The following is a 23,817-nucleotide window of genomic DNA, read 5'->3' on the forward strand; positions in this document are numbered from 1 at the left end:
GTGAGTCTAGTTTTGGCTTATTGCTAGGAATAGCGAATGCCCCAAAAGAACTTGGGAAAACAAGGGAGGTGGATGAATTAAATGTGTCCACTATTTGAGATTGTTTAATTCTTCTCTTGGTCTCATCCTTGACTGTCTCCACCTTGATATCTGTTACAGGCATCAGAACACACCATGATGGCTGTGACCTAAGACCCTCAGGAAGCCCCGGGGTCATGGCCCAGAAGCACCCCGGAGAAAGAGGGTTGTATGGAGCCCACCACAGTGGTGGTGCCTCCCTCAGGACTTTAGGACCCTCCGTGGACCCTGAAATACCTTCATTCTCAGGACTCAGGGACTCAGCAGGGACTGCTCCTAATGGTACCCGCTGCCTCACAGAGCACTCTGGTCCTAAGCACACACAGCACCCAAACCCAGCCCATTGGTTGGACCCAAGCCATGGCCCCCCAGGGGGTCCAGGACCACCTAGAGATGCAGAGGACCCTGATCAGAGTGAGACGTCTTCAGAAGAAGAATCAGGAGTGGACCAGGAACTCTCAAAAGAAAACGAGACTGGGAACCAGAAGGATGGGAACTCTTTTCTTTCCATTCCATCTGCTTGCAACTGCCGGGGAACACCTGGAATTCCAGAAGGGCCTTACTCTGAGGGAGGAAATGGTTCTTCTAGCAACTTTTGCCACCACTGTACCTCTCCAGCTTTGGGGGAAGATGAGTTGGAAGAGGAATATGATGATGAAGAATCTCTCAAGTTCCCCAGTGATTTTTCACGTGTGTCCAGCGGAAAGAAACCCCCATCCCGGAGACAGCGGCACCGCTTTCCAACGAAGGAGGATACTCGGGAGGGTGGACGTAGGGATCCCAGGTCCCCTGGTCGACATCGGCTGGGTCGGAAACGAAGTCAGGCAGATAAGCGCAAAGGCCTGGGATTGTGGGGAGCCGAGGAACTATGTCAACTTGGACAGGCAGGCTTTTGGTGGCTGATTGAACTGCTGGTATTGGTGGGAGAGTACGTAGAAACTTGTGGCCATCTCATCTATGCATGCAGGCAACTGAAAAGCAGTGATTTGGACCTTTTTCGAGTTTGGATGGGAGTGTGGACAGGGCGGTTAGGGGGCTGGGCCCAGGTCATGTTTCAGTTTCTAAGCCAGGGGTTTTACTGTGGAGTAGGACTGTTTACTCGTTTTCTTAAGCTGCTGGGTGCTTTGCTGCTCCTGGCTCTGGCCCTCTTTTTGGGCTTTCTACAGTTGGGATGGCGGTTTCTGGTGGGACTAGGTGACCGGTTAGGCTGGAGGGATAAGGCTACCTGGCTCTTCTCTTGGCTGGATTCTCCAGCCTTGCAGCGTTGCTTGACTCTGCTGAGAGATAGCAGGCCATGGCAGCGGCTGGTAAGAATAGTTCAGTGGGGCTGGCTGGAGTTGCCTTGGGTCAAGCAGAATATTAATAGGCAGGGGAATGCACCTGTAGCTAGTGGGCGCTACTGCCAGCCTGAAGAGGAAGTGGCTCGACTCTTGACCATGGCTGGGGTTCCTGAGGATGAGCTAAACCCTTTCCATGTACTGGGGGTTGAGGCCACAGCATCAGATGTTGAACTGAAGAAGGCCTATAGACAGCTGGCAGTGATGGTGAGTACCCTTCTGTTTCCTGTTTCTCTCTTTTGTTCCCATATTTTTTTTTTTTTTTTTTTTGAGATGTAGTCTTGCTCTGTTGCCCAGGCTGGAGTGCAGTGGCACAATCTCAGCTCACTACAACCTCCGCCTCCTGGGTTCAAGCGATTGATTCTCCTGCCTCAGCCTCCTGAGTAGCTGGGATTACAGGTGCGCGCCACCATGCCCGGCTAATTTTTTTTGTATTTTTAGTAGAGATGGGGTTTCACCATGTTGGTCATGCTGGTCTCGAACTCCTGACTTCATGATTCACCCACCTCAGCCTCCCAAAGTGCTGTGATTACAGGTGTGAGCCACTGGTCCCAGCCTGTTCCTATATTTTCTATTCCAGTTTTAGGGAGAGTGGAATAAAGGGAAGGCAGAGTAGAAAGTTAACGGGTAGGTGAAGGTTAACGTTCTTCTTTTTTTTTTTTTTTTTTGAGACGGAGTCACGCTCTATCGCCCAGGCTGGAGTGCAGTGGCGTGATCTTGGCTCACGCAAACTCCGCCTCCCGGGTTCACGTCATTCTCCTGCCTCAGCCTCCCGAGTAGCTGGGACTACAGGCGCCTGCCACTGTGCCTGGCTAATTTTTGTATTTTTAGTAGAAACGGGGTTTCACCGTGTTAGCCAGGATGGTCTCGATCTCCTGACCTCGTGATCCGCTCGCCTCAGTCTCCCAAAGTGCTGGGATTACAGGCAGGAGCCACTGCGCCCAGCTGGTTAACATAGTCTTAGGAAAGAGTCATAAAGACTTTTTGGGCCAGGTGCAGTGGCTCACACCTGTGATCCCAGCACTTTGGGAGGCCAGGCTTGGTGGCACATGCCTGTAGTCCCAGCTACTCGGGAGGCTGAGGTGGGAGGATCAGTTGAGCCCAGGAGGTCGAGGCTGCAACAAGCTGGGATCATGAACATACAGTCTGGGCAACCAAGCCAGACCATCTCAAAAAAAAAAAAAAAAAAAAAAAAGATATTTCCCCCTCCACTATGGGATCTGATCTTCCCTCCATTTTGTTTGTCACGAGATATATTTTTTGAACCTGGTATATTAGGCAGTGTAGAACTCACCTGGAAAATCTAGGTGAAGTCCCTCTAACTGGAGTGGGAAAAAGACCTATTCAGAGAGCACCTCAGTTGCTCTTACCTGAACAAATGAGGGTTTTCTTTTTTTTTTTTTAACATGGGGTAACCCAAGTATTTCTCCCAGAGAAGCAAATATGGACCTAGTATGGGAGGGTCAGGGAGTGCATGTAAGGATTTTAGCACCAGGTAGGAGAAAACAGGCTGTTTCAAGATCAGCAACTCAGAATAGGAGAGGGAAAGAAAATGGAGGTGTATGCATATGTATGTCATACATGAAAATATGGTTGCTTTTATTGATAAGAGGGTGTGCAGGGCCAGGCGCGGTGGCTTACGCCTGTAATCCCAGCACTTTGGGAGGGTGAGGTGGGCCGATCACAAGGTCAGGAGATCGAGACTCCTGGCTAACATGGTGAAACCCTGTCTCTACTAAAAATACAAAAAAATTAGCCGGGTGTGGTGGCGGGCGCCTGTAGTCCCAGCTACTCAGGAGGCTGAGGCAGGAGAATGGTGTAAACCTGGGAGGCAGAGCTTGCAGTGAGCCGAGATCGCGCCACTGTACTCCAGCCTGGGCGACAGAACAAGACACCGTCTCAAAAAAAAAAAAAAAGAGGGTGTGCAGATGGGAGTTGTCATGCACCTTATGCTTGAGGGAAATGGTTTAATACAAGCATGCAATCAAATTGCATTAGAAGTAGATATTAGGTTGATATTAGATAACGGATTGTTACTGCTATTTCTGTACAAATAAAACTATTATGAATATAAGTAAGGTGTGTAAATTGGAGGCCTACTTACACTGGAGTGTATGGAGCTGGACTGGTAAAACATCACAGTGTGCAAACTACCTCAATGGCTGCATGACACCAAAGAGGAATGGGCAACTAAAGTTTCCATTAATGATTAAAGGTACAGTAAACCACCACACCTGTAACTTACCAAAGGACTGAATTAATTTGGTGGGAAATGTATGCCCCTTAGTAGGTAGCTTGGTATATTCTTTTTTTTTTTTTTTTGAGACAGGGTCTCACTCCAGTTCCCCAGGCTGGAGTACAGTGGCAGGATCTCAGCTCACTGCAGCCTTGATCCCCCAGGCTTAGGTGGCTTCCACCTCAGCTTCCTGAGTAGCTGGAACTACAGGTGTTCATCACCACACCTGGCTAATTTTTTGTATTTTTAGTAGAAATGGGGTTTTGTTATGTTAGCTAGCCTGATCTCGAACTCCTGGACTCAAGCAATTTGCCTGCCTCGGCCTCCCAGAGTGCTGGGATTACAGGCGTGAGCCACTGCGCTTGGCTTCTGCTGTATTCTTAGAGTGGGTAACAATTGTTTACTCTCATTGTTACTAATTCTACTAGTAGTAGAGCTCTTTTCTCACCTTCTTTTAGTAGACATCCTGTTTTGGAGAATATTATTCTTAACAAAAATTCTCATTTTTCAATTTCTCTTGAAGTAGAGATGTAGTTAAGTTCTCCTAACCTCAAAACATCTATCCCTATACCCCAAAGATCTCTCTCTGTCCTGGACCAGAGTGTCTCTGGGCTTTTATTGAACCTCTCACTGCCTTACTAAGCCCTAGTGTGAACATGACTAAAAGGCTGTTCAATTAGCTTGGGAATGTGGGAAATTTGACAGCATTTTAGTTATTTGGCATCAGTCAGGAGACTAGCTTTATCTCTGCATTTTTGGGGAATGGGGATGGGTACAATCAGGAAGCTGTAGGAAGAGAGGATATTACTTGTCTTGGAGAGAAGGCTGAAAAGTACATAAAGTCTCTGAGACCATGATATGCTATTTCATTTCTGGGACTGAAAGGCATATCACTGTAGGAAGTTTTGGATATCAGAATTTTCTAGTTAAAAAAGAGTTTCAAGATGTAACATCTTTGGGACTCTTATTTTATGACTGATACATGTGTGTGCCAGAGACCAACTGTCCCTGTTCATCTGGGATTGAGGAGTTTCTAGAGGCATGGGACTTTTTAGTGCTAAAACTGGGACAGTCTCAGGCAAACTGGGATGATGAATCCACCGTAGTACCTGATTCTTTGCTACATACTTCATATATATTCTTATTTAATCCTCCCAACAATCCATGATAGATATTCAGGCTGACATGATAGATAATCCCAACAATCCATGATAGATATTCATGATGGCACACGCCTGTAATCCCAGCACTTTGGGAGGCTGAGGTAGGCAGATCACCTGAGGTCAGGAGTTCGAGCCCAGACTGGCCAACTAGATGAAACCCCGTCTCCACTAAAAATACAAAAAAATTAGCTGAGTGTGGTGGTGCATGCCTGTAATCCCACCTACTAGAGAGGCTGAGGCAGGAGAATTGCTAGAACCTGGGAGGTGGAGGTTACAGTGAGCTGAGATCGTGCCACTGCACTCTAGCCTGGGTGACAGAGCGAGACTGCATCTCAAAAAAAAAAAAAAAAAAAAAAGATATTCAAGGTAATGTAGCTAATTATAACAGAGCCATGAATTGAACCAGATCTGTAGAGTCAGAGCAATTAATCATTAAGCTACACTGACTCTTCAAAAGGGTGATGAAAGAGAACCCTTTGATATGAGAATAAATTCAAGGTGAGGAGAGGGTTGGAATGGATTTGTAATGAAATCTGTCTTGGTAGGTTCATCCTGACAAAAATCATCATCCCCGGGCTGAGGAGGCCTTCAAGGTTTTGCGAGCAGCTTGGGACATTGTCAGCAATGCTGAAAAGCGAAAGGAGTATGAGATGTAAGTTGGAGATGGGAAATCATCAGATAATGGTAAATGAAAAATCCTCAATAGCAGAGGCATCTGGACTTGGGGGTGGAGGCTTGTTGAGATGGAGAGAACTGAAGTCACTTGTCTTTCTCGCTAGACAGGGGCCTCAAGAGGCCAACTGATATGTCTTCCTTTGTCCCTCCCTCAATACCTTCTGACTTACAAAGCATTTCTTCCATTAGGAAACGAATGGCAGAGAATGAGCTGAGCCGGTCAGTAAATGAGTTTCTGTCCAAGCTGCAAGATGACCTCAAGGAGGCAATGAATACTATGATGTGTAGCCGATGCCAAGGAAAGCATAGGTATGAAATAGAAGGAGAGGGATGGGACAATCACAGCTCAGGGATTATGTAACCAAGGATCTTTCTAGTGAGTACTGGTAATTATGAGTTACATCTGTATCTCATAATTAGTAAAAAGACCCTTAAGTTTCTACCTTTGTCATATTGTCAATAGACTGACGATTTTAATTAGCACTAAGAAACATTAGCTTTAAGATAGAACGTTGAAGGGAAATGAAATACTAAGTGGGGTAATTTTAGATGTTTCAGCCCTATTTGTGAATAATGGTAAGACTACTAGCAGTGCCCTAGGTAGGCTTGACAAATTATTAAGGAACTATCCTTTTGTTGGTTGCAGGAGGTTTGAAATGGACCGGGAACCTAAGAGTGCCAGATACTGTGCTGAGTGTAATAGGCTGCATCCCGCTGAGGAAGGAGACTTTTGGGCAGAGTCAAGCATGTTGGGCCTCAAGATCACCTACTTTGCACTGATGGATGGAAAGGTGTATGACATCACAGGTACTCTCTGTCCTCTAGAAATACAGGCTCATACTTCCTGATCTTTTATGTGCTCTAAACTGCGATGTTTTGGCTATTTCTCATGTTTATAGAGTGGGCTGGATGCCAGCGTGTAGGTATCTCCCCAGATACCCACAGAGTCCCCTATCACATCTCATTTGGTTCTCGGATTCCAGGCACCAGAGGGCGGCAGAGGTAGGTGGTATTTCTGTCAATAATCTATCCACTATTTCAGTTTTGAATACGGTTTCAGATGACCTGCTTTTTAGGACACCCAGGGGCCTTGTTTTCTAGGAAGTTTGGGAACTGATAAGTATATCTAACTTAGGTAATCATATGACTCTAACATCTCTTGCCTTATTTCTTCTGTTTTACCTCAGAGCCACCCCAGATGCCCCTCCTGCTGATCTTCAGGATTTCTTGAGTCGGATCTTTCAAGTACCCCCAGGGCAGATGCCCAATGGGAACTTCTTTGCAGCTCCTCAGCCTGCCCCTGGAGCTGCTGCAGCCTCTAAGCCCAACAGCACAGTACCCAAGGGAGAAGCCAAACCTAAGCGGCGGAAGAAAGTGAGGAGGCCCTTCCAACGTTGATGCCCCTTCTCTTTCCTCAAATCAATGTCAGGGAGTCAAAAGGGCTGTAGCACAGGATGGAGTTTGATTTATCCCTCCTCCCCCAACACCTAGGAACTGAATCTTTTTCTTTTTCTTTTTTGAGATGGAGTCTTGCTCTGTTGCCCAGCTGGAGTGCAGTGGTGTGATCTCGGCTTACTGCAACCTCTGTCTCCCGGGTTCAAGCAATTCTCCCATCTCAGCCTCCTGAGTAGCTGGGATTACAGGCACACACCACCACACCTGGCCCAGCTAATTCTTTTTTGTATTTTTAGTAGAGACGGGGTTTCACCATGTTGCCCAGGCTGGTCTTGAACTCCTGAGCTCAGGTGATCCACCCGTCTTGGCCTCCCAAAGTGCTGGATTACAGGCATAAGCCACTGTGCCCGGCCTGAATCTTGTCTTTTGACAATACCAAAGAAATAGGGGGTAGCTAGAGTAAAGAACCTAGGGCCTGGACCTGGGCTGGACAGTGTATCCCTTTAGGTGTGGGAACTGGGTATTTCCCTGGGGTCTGTATGCCTTTGTCTTGTCATTTGCTTTTAGGGCAGATGACACTTTTTCCCACCCTTTTAAAGCTACAAGTCTATCTTCTTTCTTGACCCATTTCAGGAGGGAGCCCTCTCCTTTATCCTGATATAATATTTAAAAGACAGAACAAGAAAGCATGTAGCCCTAATGATAGGAGATTACCGCATAGAGTTCAGAGACTGGAAACTGAATTTTCCCTCGACTTTCACTTTGTGGGTAAATCACCCAATTTTAGGCTCTTTTCTGCAAGGATGGCCAAAATTAATCATTTTTAAAAAGTAGATTCATGCCCACTGCCCTTGGGTGAGGGGGAAGAATACGGGGGTTCCCAGAAGCCCCCATGTGATCCAAGGGTTTGTATTTTTTTTTTAAGTTTGTTCATATTTGTATGTACGTAACTATTTAAAGCCAGGGGATTATCTTTCTATAAATGTATAACTGGCAACCTGTATCTTCCCTCTTTGTTGCCCATATAGCCGGAGCCCTTTTTCTCATTTGAGAATCTCTTCCCTACTAAGTGTTAAGCTTAGAGTGAAGGGCACCTCCTACTGGACCAAAGGAGAGGGGATTGGAGAATTGTTTTAAGTTTTATACATTAAGTCAGTATTCCATCTTCCCACCCCCAGCCTTATGAGGACAGCTCTCTACCCATCCTGATTAAACTGCAGCTATAGCTGAAAAAAATTATTGTAAGAAAAATACACAGCAAAACAGAGCTGGAAGGTGGTAGGTGTAAAAGATATGGAAAGATGTAATCACCAAAGAAGCTGCCCAAATGGCTTCCTGCTATGGAGGAGAGTGATTTGGCCCTTACCTCACCTGCCTTCCTGATTCAAAGAAACTTGCCACTAGCAGGACTGGGCCCAGGAGCCCCATTTGCCAATCTCTTCTCTTCTTGGGAGTCTGGGAAAGGTTGTATAGTTCTCAGGCTTTAAAGGTGTAGAAGACAGTATGGAGAATAAGAGAAGGATGTTTTATAGTCCTCTGTTTCAGTGCCTTCCCCATGCCCATGGAGCTGTCCCAAAACCCATCCCTCAGTATTTGTTGATGCCAAAGACACGAACCCCATGGAACTGGGGCAACTTCGGCAGCAGTACACTTAGCAATGAGGCTGTGTTGATGAGGAAGTGCGCAGCATCATACTTGGTATAGAAGCTGGCCAGGAGATAGCTGGGGAGAGAAAAAAATAGGGTGAGTGAGGTTGACCTTCTCTATCCATATTCTTTTTTTTTTTTAAGAGACAGTCCTCACCATGTTTCCCAGGTTGGAGTGCAGTGGCTATTCATAAGTGTGATACGTGCAGTACAACCTCAAACTCCTGGGCTCAAACAATCCTTCTGCCATAGCCTCCCAAGTAGCTGGGACTCCAGGCATGCACCACAGTGCCCTGCTCTTTCTCTTCTATTTTAAATGACCAGTTTTACTGTATATAGTTCTAGATTATCTAAAACTATTCCAGCTATATCAACAGCATTTACTTTGGGGTTCAGGAGATAGCACCTTTAACTGGAGACTGTAAGTCAGTATCTGTTAATTGTTAATGACATGGCAAATGACGGCTCAAGCTATTTCAGTTTGTATGACTGTTACAGTCCTCTTTGCTTCCACTCCCTACAGTGTTTTTGAAGATTAATATCAGTTCTGCCTTTATTTACTTCTTTTGGCAGTGTAAAATCATTTGGTTTTATTTGGCACTTATCTTTTCTCAGTCCCTTCATTTCCTTACTACCAAGGAGGCAGCAAGGAATGCTTGATTACAGTATTGACTGTAATCTACATTTTACTGCTCTCTGTAGGCTTAGAACTAGTATACCATAATATCTTCAAAGGGTTTTAGATGAGTAGTCTGCTTTTTAACAGCTTCCCTATGGGCCTTTCTACCTGGCTCTTGGAGCTCTTTCTAACCCAGCATATCTCATTTCCCCTATAGACTCACAGCACAATAGGAGAGATGCTGAGGAACTTGCGGGAAGAGGTAAACTGGAGCCCATAGTCCATTTGCTCCCAGTGTGTCAGTAGCCGAGCCTTTCCTTGGTCAGGAGTCTCAAAGGGTGTCCCTTTCACTGTATGAAGGAAGACATACGTAGCCTGGGAACAGGGAAGGTGGCAGTGTGAGGGGCAGACAGTAGTTTTTCAGTCAAAGAATTATGTTAAGATCCCAAAAGGAACACATAAATCCCCAAAGAATTGGTGATTTTATTTTGCTTTTGGTTGGGAAACCCTGGGGTGGGTAAAAGGGCGTGGTTTAGTGCTCACCAGGTTATGGATGACGTTGGTCAGGGTCCAGACAACAGGAATGCTGAAGAAGGGGATGCTGAGTAGAACCATATGCAGCAATCCTACCAAGATGATGTAGGCCAGCCAGATGCCTCGGCTATTCATCACTCGGGTGTTGGGGTTTACTTCGCTGTGTGCCACCCCCACATTCATCCTAGCCATAATGGGGGATCAGGCAGGAGTCCAGCTCAGTTTTTTCTCAACCCCTCTTTGAGCTATCTCCCAGTTGTCTCTCAGATAGCCCCAATCCCCTGAACTCTATTGGGAATGAAGAACTTACCCATCACGCAGAAAATAAAAACAAGACTTGGGGAAAACTTTAAAAGACAAGAAGAGTCCTCACTACATTTTAGAGACATAGTCATTATTGCTCTGATCTTTACATGTCAACTGTAACATGAAGGTATATGTGTAGGCTTGGGGCACTCACTTCAGGGAGCAAGGGAAATAGGAGTATCTGACTTTCCTGAAGAAGTTAATAACCATGAAGAGGTCACGTACACCCAGAATTCCAGGCGAAAGTCATGGAATCATCAAAGAACCACTAAGAAGGGATGACAGAGTAAAGCTCACTCTGGTCCCCACTTTGTTCTCTGGGGCTTGTCCACCCTCTCTCTCACCTCCGTGGCATGTAAACAGTCTGCATCCCCATTACTTCTCTCAAGCGTGGGGCACGACAACAACTTGCCCACGGCTTCTGGACTGGGTTAGGAAGGGACCTGAGCTCAATACCTCGAAAGCTGGAGCCTCGGCTCTGACTCCAGGGGCGGCAGTGATTATCTGAACTCGGATCTTTAAAATTGTGGTAGCTCTAAAGCTGATGATGTCTGGTTAGGAAGCGGCTCTTGCCCGCCCCAGCCCCACCGCCAGTTCCTTAAGCCCGCCCCATGCCCCTCCCAGCTTCCTCCTCATGTTCATCGGTTTTTTCAGGGCTCCCTTCAGCGCTCCCCTCTCAGTATTTAGGTCACTGCTCCCTCGGCGCCCCTTTCGCCTCCCACCATTTTTCCTCAGCAACCCTTACAGTCTTTGCAGCTCCTACCTGCCAGCTCAGATCCCCGTCCGGCTATGGGCGCGGCGCCGGCTACCACACCTGAAGTCTCCAGGAAGTAACGCCTCTCCCTCTGCCCCTTTCCTATTGGAGGAACAGAATCAGCGCTGCCACCACCCATTGGTTGGTGGTCTGTAATGCAGAAGCACAGTTGGTTGCCATTTCTGTCGTTCGCAAGACACAGTGCCCGCCCCTCTCCCAGTTCCACCTTTTGAAAGAGGTGGGGCAAGCTGCCTAGAGAAGTGAGAGCGACGTCAGTTATTGACCAATGGGAAGAGCTGATGGTATGGCGTGGGAGCAAGAGTGACAACGATTGGTCAGCCTTGCATCTCTACGCCTAAGGCGGGAGCTCCTGGAAGCGGAGGCCGCGGGTGGGGGCCTAGTGGAGTGAGGGGTAACAAGATGGCGACCGAGACGGTGGAGCTCCATAAGCTAAAGGTACCGTGAATCGGGGAAGGGCTGAGTTGGACTTTTCTAGGAACTGAATTCTACAGGGTAGCTTGCGCCTTCTCCTACGTCTTCTCCGTGCAGCCTTTTCCACTTCGTTTCTCGGCTCCCGCCGTAGCTCTTTTGTGCCACCCTTCCACACTTCGCCTTCCCTAATTTCCCATTTCTCCTCACGGCTTTACTGCTATATTTATTTGTTATTTCTGCTTCCTTCATCATTGTATCGTCCGTCACCCTTCCCCACTGGGTTGTGTAAGTGCCTTCTACCTGTTATACTCTTCGTTGCTTTTCAGGGCTGCATTACGTCAGTTGGTCCCTCCTTTTTGCCCCATGTCGGAGCCAGGATCCGTTTTTCTTCCCTGGGATAATGTTTCTAGTCTGTCGTCCGAAGCTGAGATTTCCCTGTTAGCAAATGGTGGCATTTTTGTGTATTTCTATCTAAATAGGTACCAGACACTCAGAAAATACTTCCACTCCCCTTTTCTAGGTGGGATTACGCCCCAAGCCGAATTTTGAAACAGGGAGAGGCCTCTCAGAAGATCGGTCTCGCCTTAGAAGCCTGGGGTTGAGGAGGTCTTGAGAATAGTAGAAGTACAGACACCTCAGATTTAAAAGTTTTCGAGTTCTGTCACGCGGCTCTCGGCCCGCCAGCCTTCCTCACACACCATCTCCAACCACCAGAGAGAACTCACACCTGCAATATTTGGGAAAAACAATTCCAAGGTTAAGATTATCTCTGTTCCATTTCATATCTCGGGTGGGCCCTGCATCTCCTGGTGTTACCATTGGCTGACACTGAATCACAGAAGCTATTTTAAATTGTCTTATGAGACTCTTGGTAGTTTTTTCACACTTAGATATATAAAAAAGTTAAAAAAATATATTAAAAAGAAGAAAATTTTAAAAAGTATTTTCTTTTAGGGTAAATTAAGATATCTTGAGTAATTGTCTGTTTGTGGTTTCACAAGTAGTTTTCCCATTAGATGTTTTGGACAAACCAGGCTGATATAGCTGAAACTGAAAAGTGATCCTTTAAAGCTCGAAAAGTTTTTTTTTGTTTTTGTTTTTGTTGCTGTTAAGAAAGCTTAAGGGTAGTAAGGGTAGGGAGAGGACCCTTCTTTAGTCACTTATTAGTTGACCCCAATTAGTCTTTCTGTGAAACTGATGTTTTTCTTGCTCTTGGATTCTAAACTCTGTTAGTGGGTTTTTGTGTTATTCTGGAGTTATTGTTAACTTGATGATACTGAAATGCATAGACTATATCAGCGGTCTCTTGATCTTTATTGTGATGAGTTAAAAAAAATTGAGCAATCATCTCCACTTTGTTTATATATACTGTACTTATAGAAATTGTATACTTCTGGACTGTTATAAAACATAACACAGAAGAGGAATTTTTGAATGAGATAAAAAGGAACTATGTATAGAAGAACTAATATTTTCTTCCTATTTGTCCTATTTTTGAAATCCCTGGAGTAAGTCACCAGCTGCCCGATGACTTACTTGCATTTATAGATTGTGTTGGTTTATGGAGTTCCTCCTTCCATCAAATCTGTATTTGTCAGGTCTATATAAAATTTGTATTTGATTGGATATGTAACTTTTATGTAAAGTCGTCTGACCTGATTTCAGTGTTACAGTCTAAGAGAACATTAGGCACTCCTGACAGCCTAAAAAGGACTCGCTCTTTAATCACATTTGCTTGTCTTTGCTTTTTCTCTAGAGCACTTCTTAACCTTTTGGAGGTCACAGATATCTTTGAAACTCTGATGAAAGGTATGGACCCTCTCCCCAGAAAAAGGCATGTACACATATTTTGCATGCAGTTTGAGGGGCTTCATAAAACTACCTTGTAGCCCCGAGGAGTCCATGGACCTCTGGTTAAGAACTCATGCCTTTAGCTGGGCGTGGTGGCTCACGTCTGTAATCCTAGCACTTTGGGAGGCCTAGGCGGGTGGATTGCTTGAGGCCAGGAGTTCGAGACCAGCCTGGGCAACATGGCGAAACCCCGCCTCTACCCAAAATGCAAAAATTAGCCAGGTGTGGTGGCAAGTGCCTGTAGTCCCAGCTATTGAGGAGGCTGTGAGGAGGCTGAGGCACAAGAATCGCTTGAGCCCGGGTTGGAGGTTGCAGTGAGCCGAGATGGTGTACTGCACTCCAGCCTGGGGGACAGTGAGACTCCGTCTCAAAAAGAAAAAAAGAACTCATGCCTTTGATTCTGATTTTTAGGACAATTAATGTTTGGTTCCACTGGTGATCTTGATGCAATGATCCTGACTTCTGGGTTGACTTGGGGTTTTATTGCCTTAAAAAAAAAATCTTGGCTGGGTGCAGTGACCCACACCTGTAATCCCAACTCTTTGGGAGGCGGAGGCCAGGAGTTTGAGACCAGCTTAGGTAACATAGTGAGACCCTGTCTCTACAAAAAAAATTAAAAAATTAGCTGGGCATGGTGGCACACACCTGTAGTCCCAGCTCCTCAGGAGGCTGAAGCGGGAGGATTGTTTGAGCCTGGGAGGCCAAGGCTGTGGTGAGCTGTGTGATAGTTGCTCCACTGCACTTCAGCCTGGGTGACAAAGGGAGACCTTGTCTCAAAAAAAAGAAAATAAAAAAATCTCTCCATTGTCATAAAGAGAATTTTGGGCTTTGGTATGGAACCTCAGGGGAAGGGAATACCTTTTGAAGCAGGAAGGAAACATAGTATGTATCTGAGTTGATATGTAATGTCATATCAACAGCAAATTTCTGAGGATTTTGTAGAAATGCAGTCATTCTTTTTTTTTTTTTTTTTAATTGAGATGGAGTCTCGCTCTGTCGCCCAGGTTGGAGTGCAGTGGCAAGATCTCGGCTCGCTGCAACCTCCGCCTCCCAGGTTCAAGCAATTCCCGTGCCTCAGCTTCCCGAGTAGCTGGGATTACAGGCACGTGCCACCATGCCTGGCTAATTTTTGTATTTTTAGTAGAGATGGGGTTTCACCATGTTATTGGTCCGGCTGGACTTGACTGACCTCAGGTGATCCTCTTGCCTTGGCCTCCCAAAGTGCTGGGATTATAGGCATGAGCCACCACGCCTGGCCCATACTAACACATTTGGAAAGAGAGATTGAACTGTGGATGAAAATGGCTTGAACTGTAACAGTATCAGATATCCAGTCAAACATTAGAAAAGGAACTATTGCAGAGGCGAGGAGAAAGTGGTAGTAGTGTCAGAGTGTTGAGAATAGTGAGACATTTGTATTGAAAAGTGAAGTGAGGAAATATATTGGTAGTTGAAGATAGTTTGGAAAGGAAAATAGGTAAACTATAAAGGTAAATCAGAGTGATATTGAAAAGGGCTTTCTAAGTTATGTAAGGACTTCTGGCCTTTGTCATGTAAGAAGTAGGGCTGGGAGCCTTTGGAAGTTTGAAAGGAGGAGCTTGATGTGATCAGCTTGTATTCTCTTGGCGGATGGGATTTGTAGGGGGAGCGATTTCACCACTTAGATATTTATTATAGGAGTCATTCCCCTGCTTAAAACCTTTAAATTATATCCCTGCCCGTCTCTCCAGCATAGTTACTAACACTTCAACTACTGTGGCCTTATTTTATTTAATTTCTTCGGAATGCTTCATCAATTGCCAACACTTAGCATTTGTTATGTGGCAAAGCACTGTTTGAAGCCATTTACATACACTAACTGATTTAATTCTCATAATAACCCTGTAAGGTAAATACCTGTATTATCCTCATTTGAAAATAAGAAAAACCATAGCTCAGAGAGAGTAACTGAGTAACTTGCCTTAGGTTGCACAGCTAAAATGTTGTATATTAAATCCAAGCAGGCTGGGTGCAGTGGCTCACGCTTGTAATCCCAGTACTTTGGGAGGCCGAGGCAGGCGGATCACCTGAGGTCGAGAGTTCGAGACCAGCCTGACCAACATGGAGAAACCCCGTCACTACTAAAAATACAAAATTAGCTGGGCGTGATGGCACATGCCTGTAATCCCAGCTACTCGGGGGGCTGAGGCAGGAGAATCACTTGAACCCCGTAGGTGGAGGTTGCGGTGAGCCGATATGGCACCATTGCACTCCAGCCTGGGCAACAAAAGTGAAACTCCGTCTCAAAAAAAAAAAAAAAAAAAAAAAAGTCCAGGCAGCCTGTGTCCAAAATTCATGTTCTAATCATTGCACACTGCTTCTCCCTCTTACCTCAACCTAGAACCTTCACATATGCTGCAATTGGAGTTTTCTTTCGGCTGTAGTACTCCGGCTGCCCTTCCTCCCTAACACGTTTATCTAATTAATTACTACACCCCTTTCAGGTGTTTCACTCAAATATTATTTACCCAAGGAAGCTTTCTATGTTCTATCCACAAACATGGTCAGGCCACTTTTTATATAATTTCATAAGACCCTGTGTGTTCTTAAAAAATCAGCTAAACATGCCGGGCACGGTGGCTCATGCCTGTAATCCCAGCACTTTGGGAGGCCAAGGTGGGCAGATCACGAGGTCAGGAGTTTGAGACCAGCCTGACCAGTATGGTGAAACCCCATCTCTACTAAAAATACCAAAAGTAGCTGGGCCTGGTGGCGCGCACTTGTAATCCCAGCTACTCGGGAGGCTGAGACAGGAGAATCACTTGAACCCAGGAGGCGGAGGTTGCAGGAGCCGAGATCGCGCCATTGCACTCCAGCCTGGGCAACAGAGTGAGACTCCATCTCAAAAAAAAAAAATCAGCTAAACGCTATCTGATCATTGATTGGTTTGTTCCCTGCAAGATTGTAAGCTCGGAATGGGAAGGACTCTTATGTTTTGCTCATGATTATTTCCCTGTATCCAAGATAATACTTGATAATACAGTAGGTGCTCAATAACGATTTGTTGAGTGAATAAGCATGTCAAGACTTCAAAAGAATGGGAATGAATTTGAAAGACATTTAGGATGTAGTAGAATTTCAAGTATTTATAGATCAGTTAGATATGGGAAAAATGAAAGATGACTCCAGGATTTGGGTAGTGATACCTTTAGTCTGGGTTGGGAGGAGGAGAAGCCAGTTTTGCACAGAAGAGGTAAGTTCATTTTGAGGCTTAGGTGTCTGTGGGACATCCACTTGGACATGTCAGGTAGTCAGTTGGAAATGTGGGTCTTTCACTCAAGAGCTGAAAGCTGATGATGAAGACTTGGGATTTATTCAGAAAATATGGAGCACCTGCCATGTCCCAGTTACTGTGGGTGCCAAAGATACAGCAGTGAACAAGAGAGACAAAATCCTTGCTCTCATAGAGCTTGTATTTTACTGAGGGAAGGCAAAATAAAAAGTAAAATTTATGGTATGTCAAATAGTGATTGATAAGGCACATAGAGAAAAATAGGAGAAAGGAATAGGGAGTACAATGGGAAGGGTATTGTAATTTTAAATAGAGTGACTGGGGAAGTCATTAACAAGGAGATGTTTACAAAAAGAGTTGAAGGACGTGAAGGAATGAGCTATGTGCAAAGTGTTAGAGGAATAGCACAAGACCAGTTTGGCTTATCAGAGTGAGCAATGGTAATAAGGTAATGGTAGGGGAGGGCAAAGCTGCAGGGCCTTTTAGGTGATAGGATTCAGCCTTTTACCCTTAGTGAGATAGGAAACCAATGGATGATGTTTGACTAGAGGAGTGACATGTTCTGACTTAAATTTTCAAAAGATCACTCTGTTACTTTGTTGAGAATAAACTATAGTGAGGCAAGGGCTGAAGAATTTTGACAATAATCTGTATGAAAGAAAGACTAGAGTAGTAGCATTTGCCGTGGTGAGAAGGGTTTGATTTTGGATATATTTTAAAGATAATGCTGATAGACTTTGCCGCTGATTGATTTCGGGAAGTGAATTAGCCTTTGATATATGTGGAATGACAAGAGGCCCAAAGAAGGAATCTTAGTGAATATTTACAGGTTTGGGTGGAAGAAGAGCTAGCAAGGAGGCTGAGGAGGAGAGAGTGAAAGAAAGAAGTGCCAAGACTTTGGCAGTTAATATTGAGCATAAATCAGAGACACTTGAGCTGGCATATTGGCCTACTATTTACAAGCTGTGGTTTGTTTGTTTGTTTGTTTTTTGAGACAGTGTCTTGCTTTTTCTCCCAGGCTGGAGTGTAGTGGCACAATCAGGGGTCACTGCAGCTTCAGTCTTCCTGGACTCAAGTGATCCACCTCAGCCCCTGCTCCCACCCAGTAGGTGGGACTACAGGGGCACACCACCACACCTGAACTGTGTATTAATTTTTTAATTTTCTGTAGAGACAGAGTCTACCCGTGTTGCCCAGGGCTGGCCTCAAACTCCTGGCTTTGAGCAATCCTCCCACCTCAGCCTCCCAAAGTGCTGGGATTACAGGCATGAGCCACCACACCTGGCCAAGCTGTGTGATATTTAAGCAAGTTATTGAATTTCTTTAAGCCTAATTGTAATACCAACCACTTAGGTTCCTTGTAAGGATTTTGAGTTCCCATCATATATGTTATAGGTGGTCTAAAACATCTCTGCCTTCAAAGAATTTACAAACTATACGTTGACATAACATGAAAAAGATGATTTCTTTTTTTTTTGAGACGGAGTCTCGCTCTATCACCCAGGCTGGAGTGCAATGGCGTGGTCTTGGCTTGGCTCACTGCAACCTCTGCCTCCCGGGCTCAAGCCCTTCTCCTGCCTCAGCCTCCCGAGTAGCTGGGATTACAGGTGCCTGCCACCACGTCTGGCTAATTTTTGTATTTTTAGTAGAGACAGAGTTTCACCATGTTGGCCAGGCTGGTCTTGAACTCCTGACCTCAGGTGATCCGCCCGCCTCAGACTCCCAAAGTGTTGGGATTACAGGCGTGAGCCACCGCGCCTGGCCAACGTGAAAAAGATTTCTGATAAACTATTTTAATCAAAATTTGGCCGGGTGTGGTAGCTCATGCCTGTAATCCCAGCCCTTTGAGAGGCCGAGGCGGGAAGATCACCTGAGATCAGGAGTTCAAGACCAGCCTGACCAACATGGTGAAATCCCATCTCTTCTAAAAAAATACAAAATTAGCTGGGCATGGTGGTGCACGCCTGTAATTCCAGCTACTGGAGAGGCTGAAGCAGGAGAATCGCTTGAACTGGAGAGACGGAGGTTGCAGTGAGCCGAGATTGTGCCACTGTACTCCAGCCTGAGTGACAAGAGTGAAACTGAGTCTCAAAAAAAAAAAAAAAAAAAAAAATTCAAGGTCAGTTAACTAGAAGAAATCCCAGGGCAAGCTGGGCACAGTGGCTCATGCCTATAATCCTAACCAACACTTTGGGAGGCTGAGGCAGGAGGATCACTTGAGCCCAGGAGTTTAAGAACAGCCTGGGCAACATAGTGAGACCTCATCTCTACTGGAAATAAAAAAATTAGCTGGCTGTGGTGGCACACACCTGTGGTCCCAGCTATACAGGAGGCTGAGGCAGGAGGATCATTTGAACCCAGGAGGTCGAGGCTGCAGTGAGCCACGATCGCACTGCTGCATTCCAGTCTGGGCAACAGAGCAAAACCCTGAGTCAAAATAAAAATAAATAGAAATCACAGGGCAATGCATGATTAATGTCAAATGTATGATGAGGGTAAGTTGATATGTCTTTTCTCTGTGGGTTGGATAGGTAGAATGGAGAATGCTTTATTGATACTGAAAAATAAGATTTAAAAAATTTTTTGAATAGGTAATCATGCACAAGTTCACAAAAGAGTATATGGTAAAAAGTTTCTTTCCTACACTTTTCCCAAACTAGCTTCCTCTTCTCAGATTCAACCAGTGTTAACTTACCTGTTTCTTCTCCAGGCATCTTGTTTATACACATTATACAGAGATGTGTGTGTATTATTTTTTACATTAATGTTAGTATCCTTATAGAATGTTCTATAACTCTTTTGTTTTTTTTTCTTTTTTTTTTTTTTGAGACAGGGTTTCCCTTCTGTCGCCCAGGCTGGAGTGCAGTGGTGTGATCATGGCTTACTGCAGCCTCAACCTCCTGGACTCAAGTGATGCCCCTGCCTTAGCCTCCCGAGTAGCTAGGACTACAAGTGTGCACTACCATGCCTGGCTAGTTTTTTGTTTGAGAGACAGGGTCTCACTGTGTTGCCCAGGCTGGTCTTGAACTCCTAGGCTCAAGTGATCCTCCTGCGTCGACCTCCCAAAGTACTAGGATGACAGATGTGAATCACTGTGCCTACCTGGCTGGTTTTTTTTGTTTATTTTCTTCTTGGGACAGGGTCTTACTGTGTTGCCCAGGCTGGAGTGCAGTGGCATGATCATGGCTCATTGCAGCCTCAGTCTCCCAGACCCAAGTGATCTTTCCATCTCAGCCACCTGAGTAGCTGGGACTGTAGGCACATGCGACCATGCTCGGCTAATTTTTTTTTTCAATAGCCTTACTGAGATACAATTCACGTACCATACAATTCATTCAGTATACTTGTTAAAATATTTTTTGTTTGTTTTGAGATAGGGTCTCCCTTTGTTACCCAGGCTGGAGTGCAGTGGCATGATCTCGGCTCACTGCAGCCTCGACTTCCTGGACTCAGGCCATCCTCCAGCTTTAGCCCCTCAAGTAGCTGGGACTACAGGCACATGCCACCATGCCTGGCTGTTTTTGTATTTTTAGTAGAGATGGGGTTTCAACATATTGCCCAGGCTGGTCTCGAACTCCTGGACTCAAGTGATCTGCCTACCTCTAGCCTCCCAAAGTGTTGGAGCCAAAACATTTCAAATCAAATCAAATCAATTTAGAAAAATGGGATAAGATTTTATGTTAGTTCCTATTTTAAGTTTTAAAAGGTTTTAGTTCTGCTAATGTAATTGTGTTGAAATATGTGCAAAAAGAAATTACATCATTTTCAGCTGTTTTATGTTTTTATTCATCTGTTTCTCATTCATTCATTCTTTTGAGGCCAGGTATTGCTGTGTTGCCCAGGCTGGAGTACAGTGGTGTGATCACAGTTCATAGCAGCCTCGACCATCCAGGTTCAAGCGTTCCTCCCACCTCAGCTTCCCTAGTTGCTGGGACCACAGGCGTGTGCTACCTTGTGTGACTAATTAAAAAAAAAAAATTTGGCTGGGCATGGTGGCTCACGTCTGTAATCCCAGCACTTTGGGAGGCCGAGGCGGGTGGATCACCTGAGGTCAAGAGTTCGAGACTAGCCTGACCAACATGGGAAAACACTAAATTAGCCAGGCATGGTGGCGCATGTGTGTAATCCCAGCTACTCGGGGGGCTGAGGCAGAATTGCTTGAACTCGGGAGGTGGAGGTTGCAGTGAGCCAAGATCGCGCCATTGCACTCCAGCCTGGGCAGCAAGAGTGAAACTCTATCTCAAAAAAAAAAAAATTATGGGAACAGGGTCTCACTCTGTTGCCCAGGCTGTTCTTGAACTCCGGGGCTCAAAGCTGTCCTCCTGCCTCAGCCTTCCAACTTGCAGGGACTACAGGCATGAGCCACCATGCCCAGCCTCTATTTTCCTTTTAAAATAATGTCTATTTTCCTTTTAAAATAACGTCCTAGTATATGAGAAGAACTCACTATATAACAAAAGAAGTAATACAACATTATGTAAAAGCTGTGTGTAGGCTGGGCACAGTGGCTCACGCCTCACTACAAATGATATATGTAAATGTTAAGTGATCTGTAAGTGCTGGGATTACATACGACTTTTATTTTCCTCTAAACTTCTCAGAATTTTCTAACTATTCTACAGTGAACATAATACTTTTATAACAAACAAAAAATTTAAAGTGTAATTAAAATCAAAAGACTTGTTCTCCAGGAAGTGGGAAGAAAATAATGTATCAGTGTGAGAAAGATCAAGATTCTTAAAAAAAAAATTTTTTTTTTTTTTTTGAGACAAAGTCTCGCTCTGTCACCCCGGCGGAAGTACAGTGGCATGATCTCGGCTCACTGCAAGCTCCGCCTCCCGGGTTCACGCCGTTCTCCTGCCTCAGCCTCCTGAGTAGCTGGGACTACAGGCACCCGCCACCGTGCCCGGCTAATTTTTTTTTTTTTTTTGTATTTTTAGTAGAGACGGGGTTTCACCGTGCTAGCCAGGATGGTCTCTATCTCCTGACCTCATGATCCGCCTGCCTCGGCCTCTCAAAGTGCTGGGATTACAGGAGTGAGCCACCACGCCCGACCAAAAATTTTTTTTAATAGAGATGACATCTCATGGTGTTTCCCAGGCTGGTCTCAAACTTCTGGATTCAGGCAATCCTCCCGCCTTGGCCTCACAAGGGGCTGGAATTGTAAGCATAAGCCACCAAGATCAAGATTGTTACTTAATAAATGGACATTAAAGATCACTTATAATGTTACTTAAGGCGTGGTTCACAGTCCTCGGGGTGCTGGTCCATGAACTAGCTGTTCCTGGTTAGTAGTGAGATAAATACAAAAACCGAGTGTAAGCTTTTAGAAAGTTTTATAGCAGTTTGATGTCACTGCTATATCCAAGTCACTACGCTCATTTTTGTAGTAATTGATTTTTATTGTTATTGCGAAAGTATTGCTCCGTGACCTGATTGGAATATTGTAAAAAGCAACCTTATCAGCCTACCTATTTAAAAGTACATTGAGCTGGGCACAGTGGTGTGTACCTGTAGTCCCAGCTGGAGGTTCGGGTGGGAGGATTTCTTGAGTTCAAGAGTTTAAGTTCAGCCTGGGCAACATGGCGAGACCACTGTCTCTAAAAATAAATAAAATAAAAAATGCATTGATTTGTGAAACTCTCAAATCTGAGACCAGTGATTTAGTACTTAATAAATATAAAGCATTTTTTGGCTGTCAAGCACTGTTCTAAATGCTTTATAAAATTTTTGATTTAAGGCCGGGCGCGGTGGCTCATGCCTATAATCCCAACACTTTGGGAGGCGGAGGCAGGTGGATCACAAGGTCAGGAGTTCGAGACCAGCCTGGCCAATATGGTGAAACTCCGTCTCTATTAAAAATACAAAAATTAGCTGGGCATGGTGGCATGCGCCTGTAGTCCCAGCTAATCGGGAGGCAGAGGTTGCAGTGAGCTGAGGTTGTGCCATTGCACTCCAGCATGGGTGATACAGCGAGACTCCGTCTCAAGAAATTTTTTTTTTTTCCTTTAATTTATGGTTCACACCTGTAATCCCAGAACTTTGGGAGGCCAAGGCAGGTGGATCACTTGAGGTCAGGAGTTTGAGACCAGCCTAGTCAACATGGTAAAACCCTGCTTCTAGTAAAAATACAAAAATTAGCCAGGCATGGTGGCACATGCCTATAATCCCAGCTACTCAGGAGGCTGAGGCAGGACAGTTGCTTGAACCTGGAACGCAGAGGTTGCAGTGAGCCGAGATCATGCCACTGTACTCCAGCCAGGGCACCAGAGCAAGACTCCGTCTTAAAAAAAAAAAATTTTTTTTTAAATTTAATCTTCATAACAACCCTATGAAATAGGTACTGTTATCATTCCCATTTCACAAGTAAGGAAACTGAGGCACAGAGAGGTGAAGTTATTCACATAAGGTTACAAGTAGTAAAACTGGAATTCAAACCTAAGTAGTCTGGCTTCAGAGGCTATGCTCTCCAGTCACTCTGCAGTCATTTTTTTTTTTAAAACTGGCAAAAGCCTTAAAAATAATTTTTTTTTTTTTTGAGACAGAATTTTGTTCTTGGCATCCAGGCTGGAGCGCAATGATGTGATCTCGGCTCACTGCAACCTCTGCGTCCCAGGTTCAAGCTGTTCTCCTGCCTCAGCCTCCTCAATAGCTGGGATTACAGGCATGTGCCACCACGCCTGGCTAGTTTTGTATTTTATATTTTTATTTTTATTTATTTTTTTGAGACAGTCTCACTCTTTCACCTGCTGGAGTGCAATGGCACGATTTTGGCTCACTGCAACCTCCGCCTCCCAGGTTTAAGCAATTCTTTTGTCTCAGCCTCCTGAATAGCTGGGTGAATATAAGCACCTGCCACCATGCCCAGCTAATATTTGTATTTTTAGTAGAGACAGGGTTTCACCGTGTTGGCCAGGCTGGTCTTGAACTCCTGACTTCAGTTGATCTGCCTGCCTGGGCCCCCCAAAGTGCTGGGATTACAGGCGTGAGCCACCGCACCTGGTCTAGTTTTGTAGTTTTAGTAGAGACAGGGTTTCACCATGTTAGCTAGGCTACTGTTGAACTCCTGACCTCAGATGATCTGCCCACCTTGGCCTCCCAAAGTGGTGGGATAACAGGCGTGAGCCACTGTCCCTGGCCTAAAAATAATTTTTAATGGGTGATTACCTACCATGTTCCTCAGTAGAGGTTGCTTTCAGCTTGTTGGGTTGGGCAGTTCTGTTCATAGCATCCCTGCCTGCCCGTCCCACTCACTAAATGCTTTGCTAGTCATTGTAATATGTTTTATTTATTTTATTTATTTATTTTTGAGACGGAGTCTCGCACTTTCGCCGGTGGCCGATCTCAGCTCGCTGCAAGTTCCGCCTCCAGGGTTCACGCCATTCTTCTGCCTCGGCCTCCCGAGTAGCTGGGACTACAGGCGCCTGCCACCACGCCTGGCTAATTTTTGTATTTTTAGTAGAGACAGGGTTTCACTGTGTTAGCCAGGATGGTCTCGATCTTCTGACCTTGTGATCCAC

The 23,817-nt window shown here is 45.2% G+C and overlaps 2 protein-coding genes and 1 long non-coding RNA gene across 8 annotated transcripts in view; 1 reads left to right on the plus strand and 2 right to left on the minus strand.

The window, feature by feature from the left end:
• Positions 1–23,817, plus strand: part of LOC100976160 (SAP domain-containing ribonucleoprotein) — an 80,240-nt gene that overhangs the window by 1,954 nt on the left and 54,469 nt on the right. Inside the window, exons 2-7 of one of the 4 annotated variants that reach the window (XM_063593039.1) lie at positions 160–1,622; positions 5,360–5,466; positions 5,679–5,798; positions 6,136–6,296; positions 6,389–6,491; positions 6,677–6,863. In XM_063593039.1, coding sequence (XP_063449109.1) covers positions 216–1,622; positions 5,360–5,466; positions 5,679–5,798; positions 6,136–6,296; positions 6,389–6,491; positions 6,677–6,863 — 2,085 coding nt within the window. In that variant the 5' untranslated portion in view covers positions 160–215. Of the gene's footprint in view, positions 1–159; positions 1,623–5,359; positions 5,467–5,678; positions 5,799–6,135; positions 6,297–6,388; positions 6,492–6,676; positions 7,882–11,052; positions 11,200–23,817 lie in introns of those variants that run through there. The other 3 variants (XM_063593040.1, XR_004665675.3, XM_008959699.4) reach the window with 3 other exon arrangements.
• The window catches only part of LOC103784261 (uncharacterized), a 97,886-nt gene continuing 75,800 nt past the window's right edge, over positions 1,732–23,817 (minus strand). The window contains exon 3 of the long non-coding RNA XR_008620403.3: positions 1,732–1,749. This is a non-coding gene — a long non-coding RNA (uncharacterized LOC103784261). The remainder of the gene's footprint in view (positions 1,750–23,817) is intronic.
• On the minus strand, positions 8,389–10,883 carry ORMDL2 (ORMDL sphingolipid biosynthesis regulator 2). 3 transcript variants are annotated; one of them, XM_008959695.6, is made up of 4 exons: positions 10,753–10,883; positions 9,693–9,867; positions 9,373–9,524; positions 8,389–8,606 (listed from the first exon to the last, which is right to left on the minus strand). In XM_008959695.6, the coding sequence occupies exons 2-4, from the start codon at positions 9,864–9,866 to the stop codon at positions 8,471–8,473; spliced, it is 462 nt and encodes a 153-aa protein (XP_008957943.1). In that variant the 5' UTR covers position 9,867; positions 10,753–10,883; the 3' UTR covers positions 8,389–8,470. The 3 variants fall into 3 exon arrangements, with proteins under 3 accessions (XP_008957943.1, XP_063449115.1, XP_063449116.1); XM_063593045.1 differs by lacking the exon at positions 10,753–10,883 and adding an exon at positions 10,446–10,584; XM_063593046.1 differs by lacking the exon at positions 9,693–9,867 and having other exon boundaries at positions 9,373–9,499; positions 10,753–10,882.

Source organism: Pan paniscus, chromosome 10, assembly GCF_029289425.2.
Source record: "Pan paniscus chromosome 10, NHGRI_mPanPan1-v2.0_pri, whole genome shotgun sequence".
NCBI classification, from domain to species: Eukaryota; Metazoa; Chordata; class Mammalia; order Primates; family Hominidae; genus Pan; species Pan paniscus.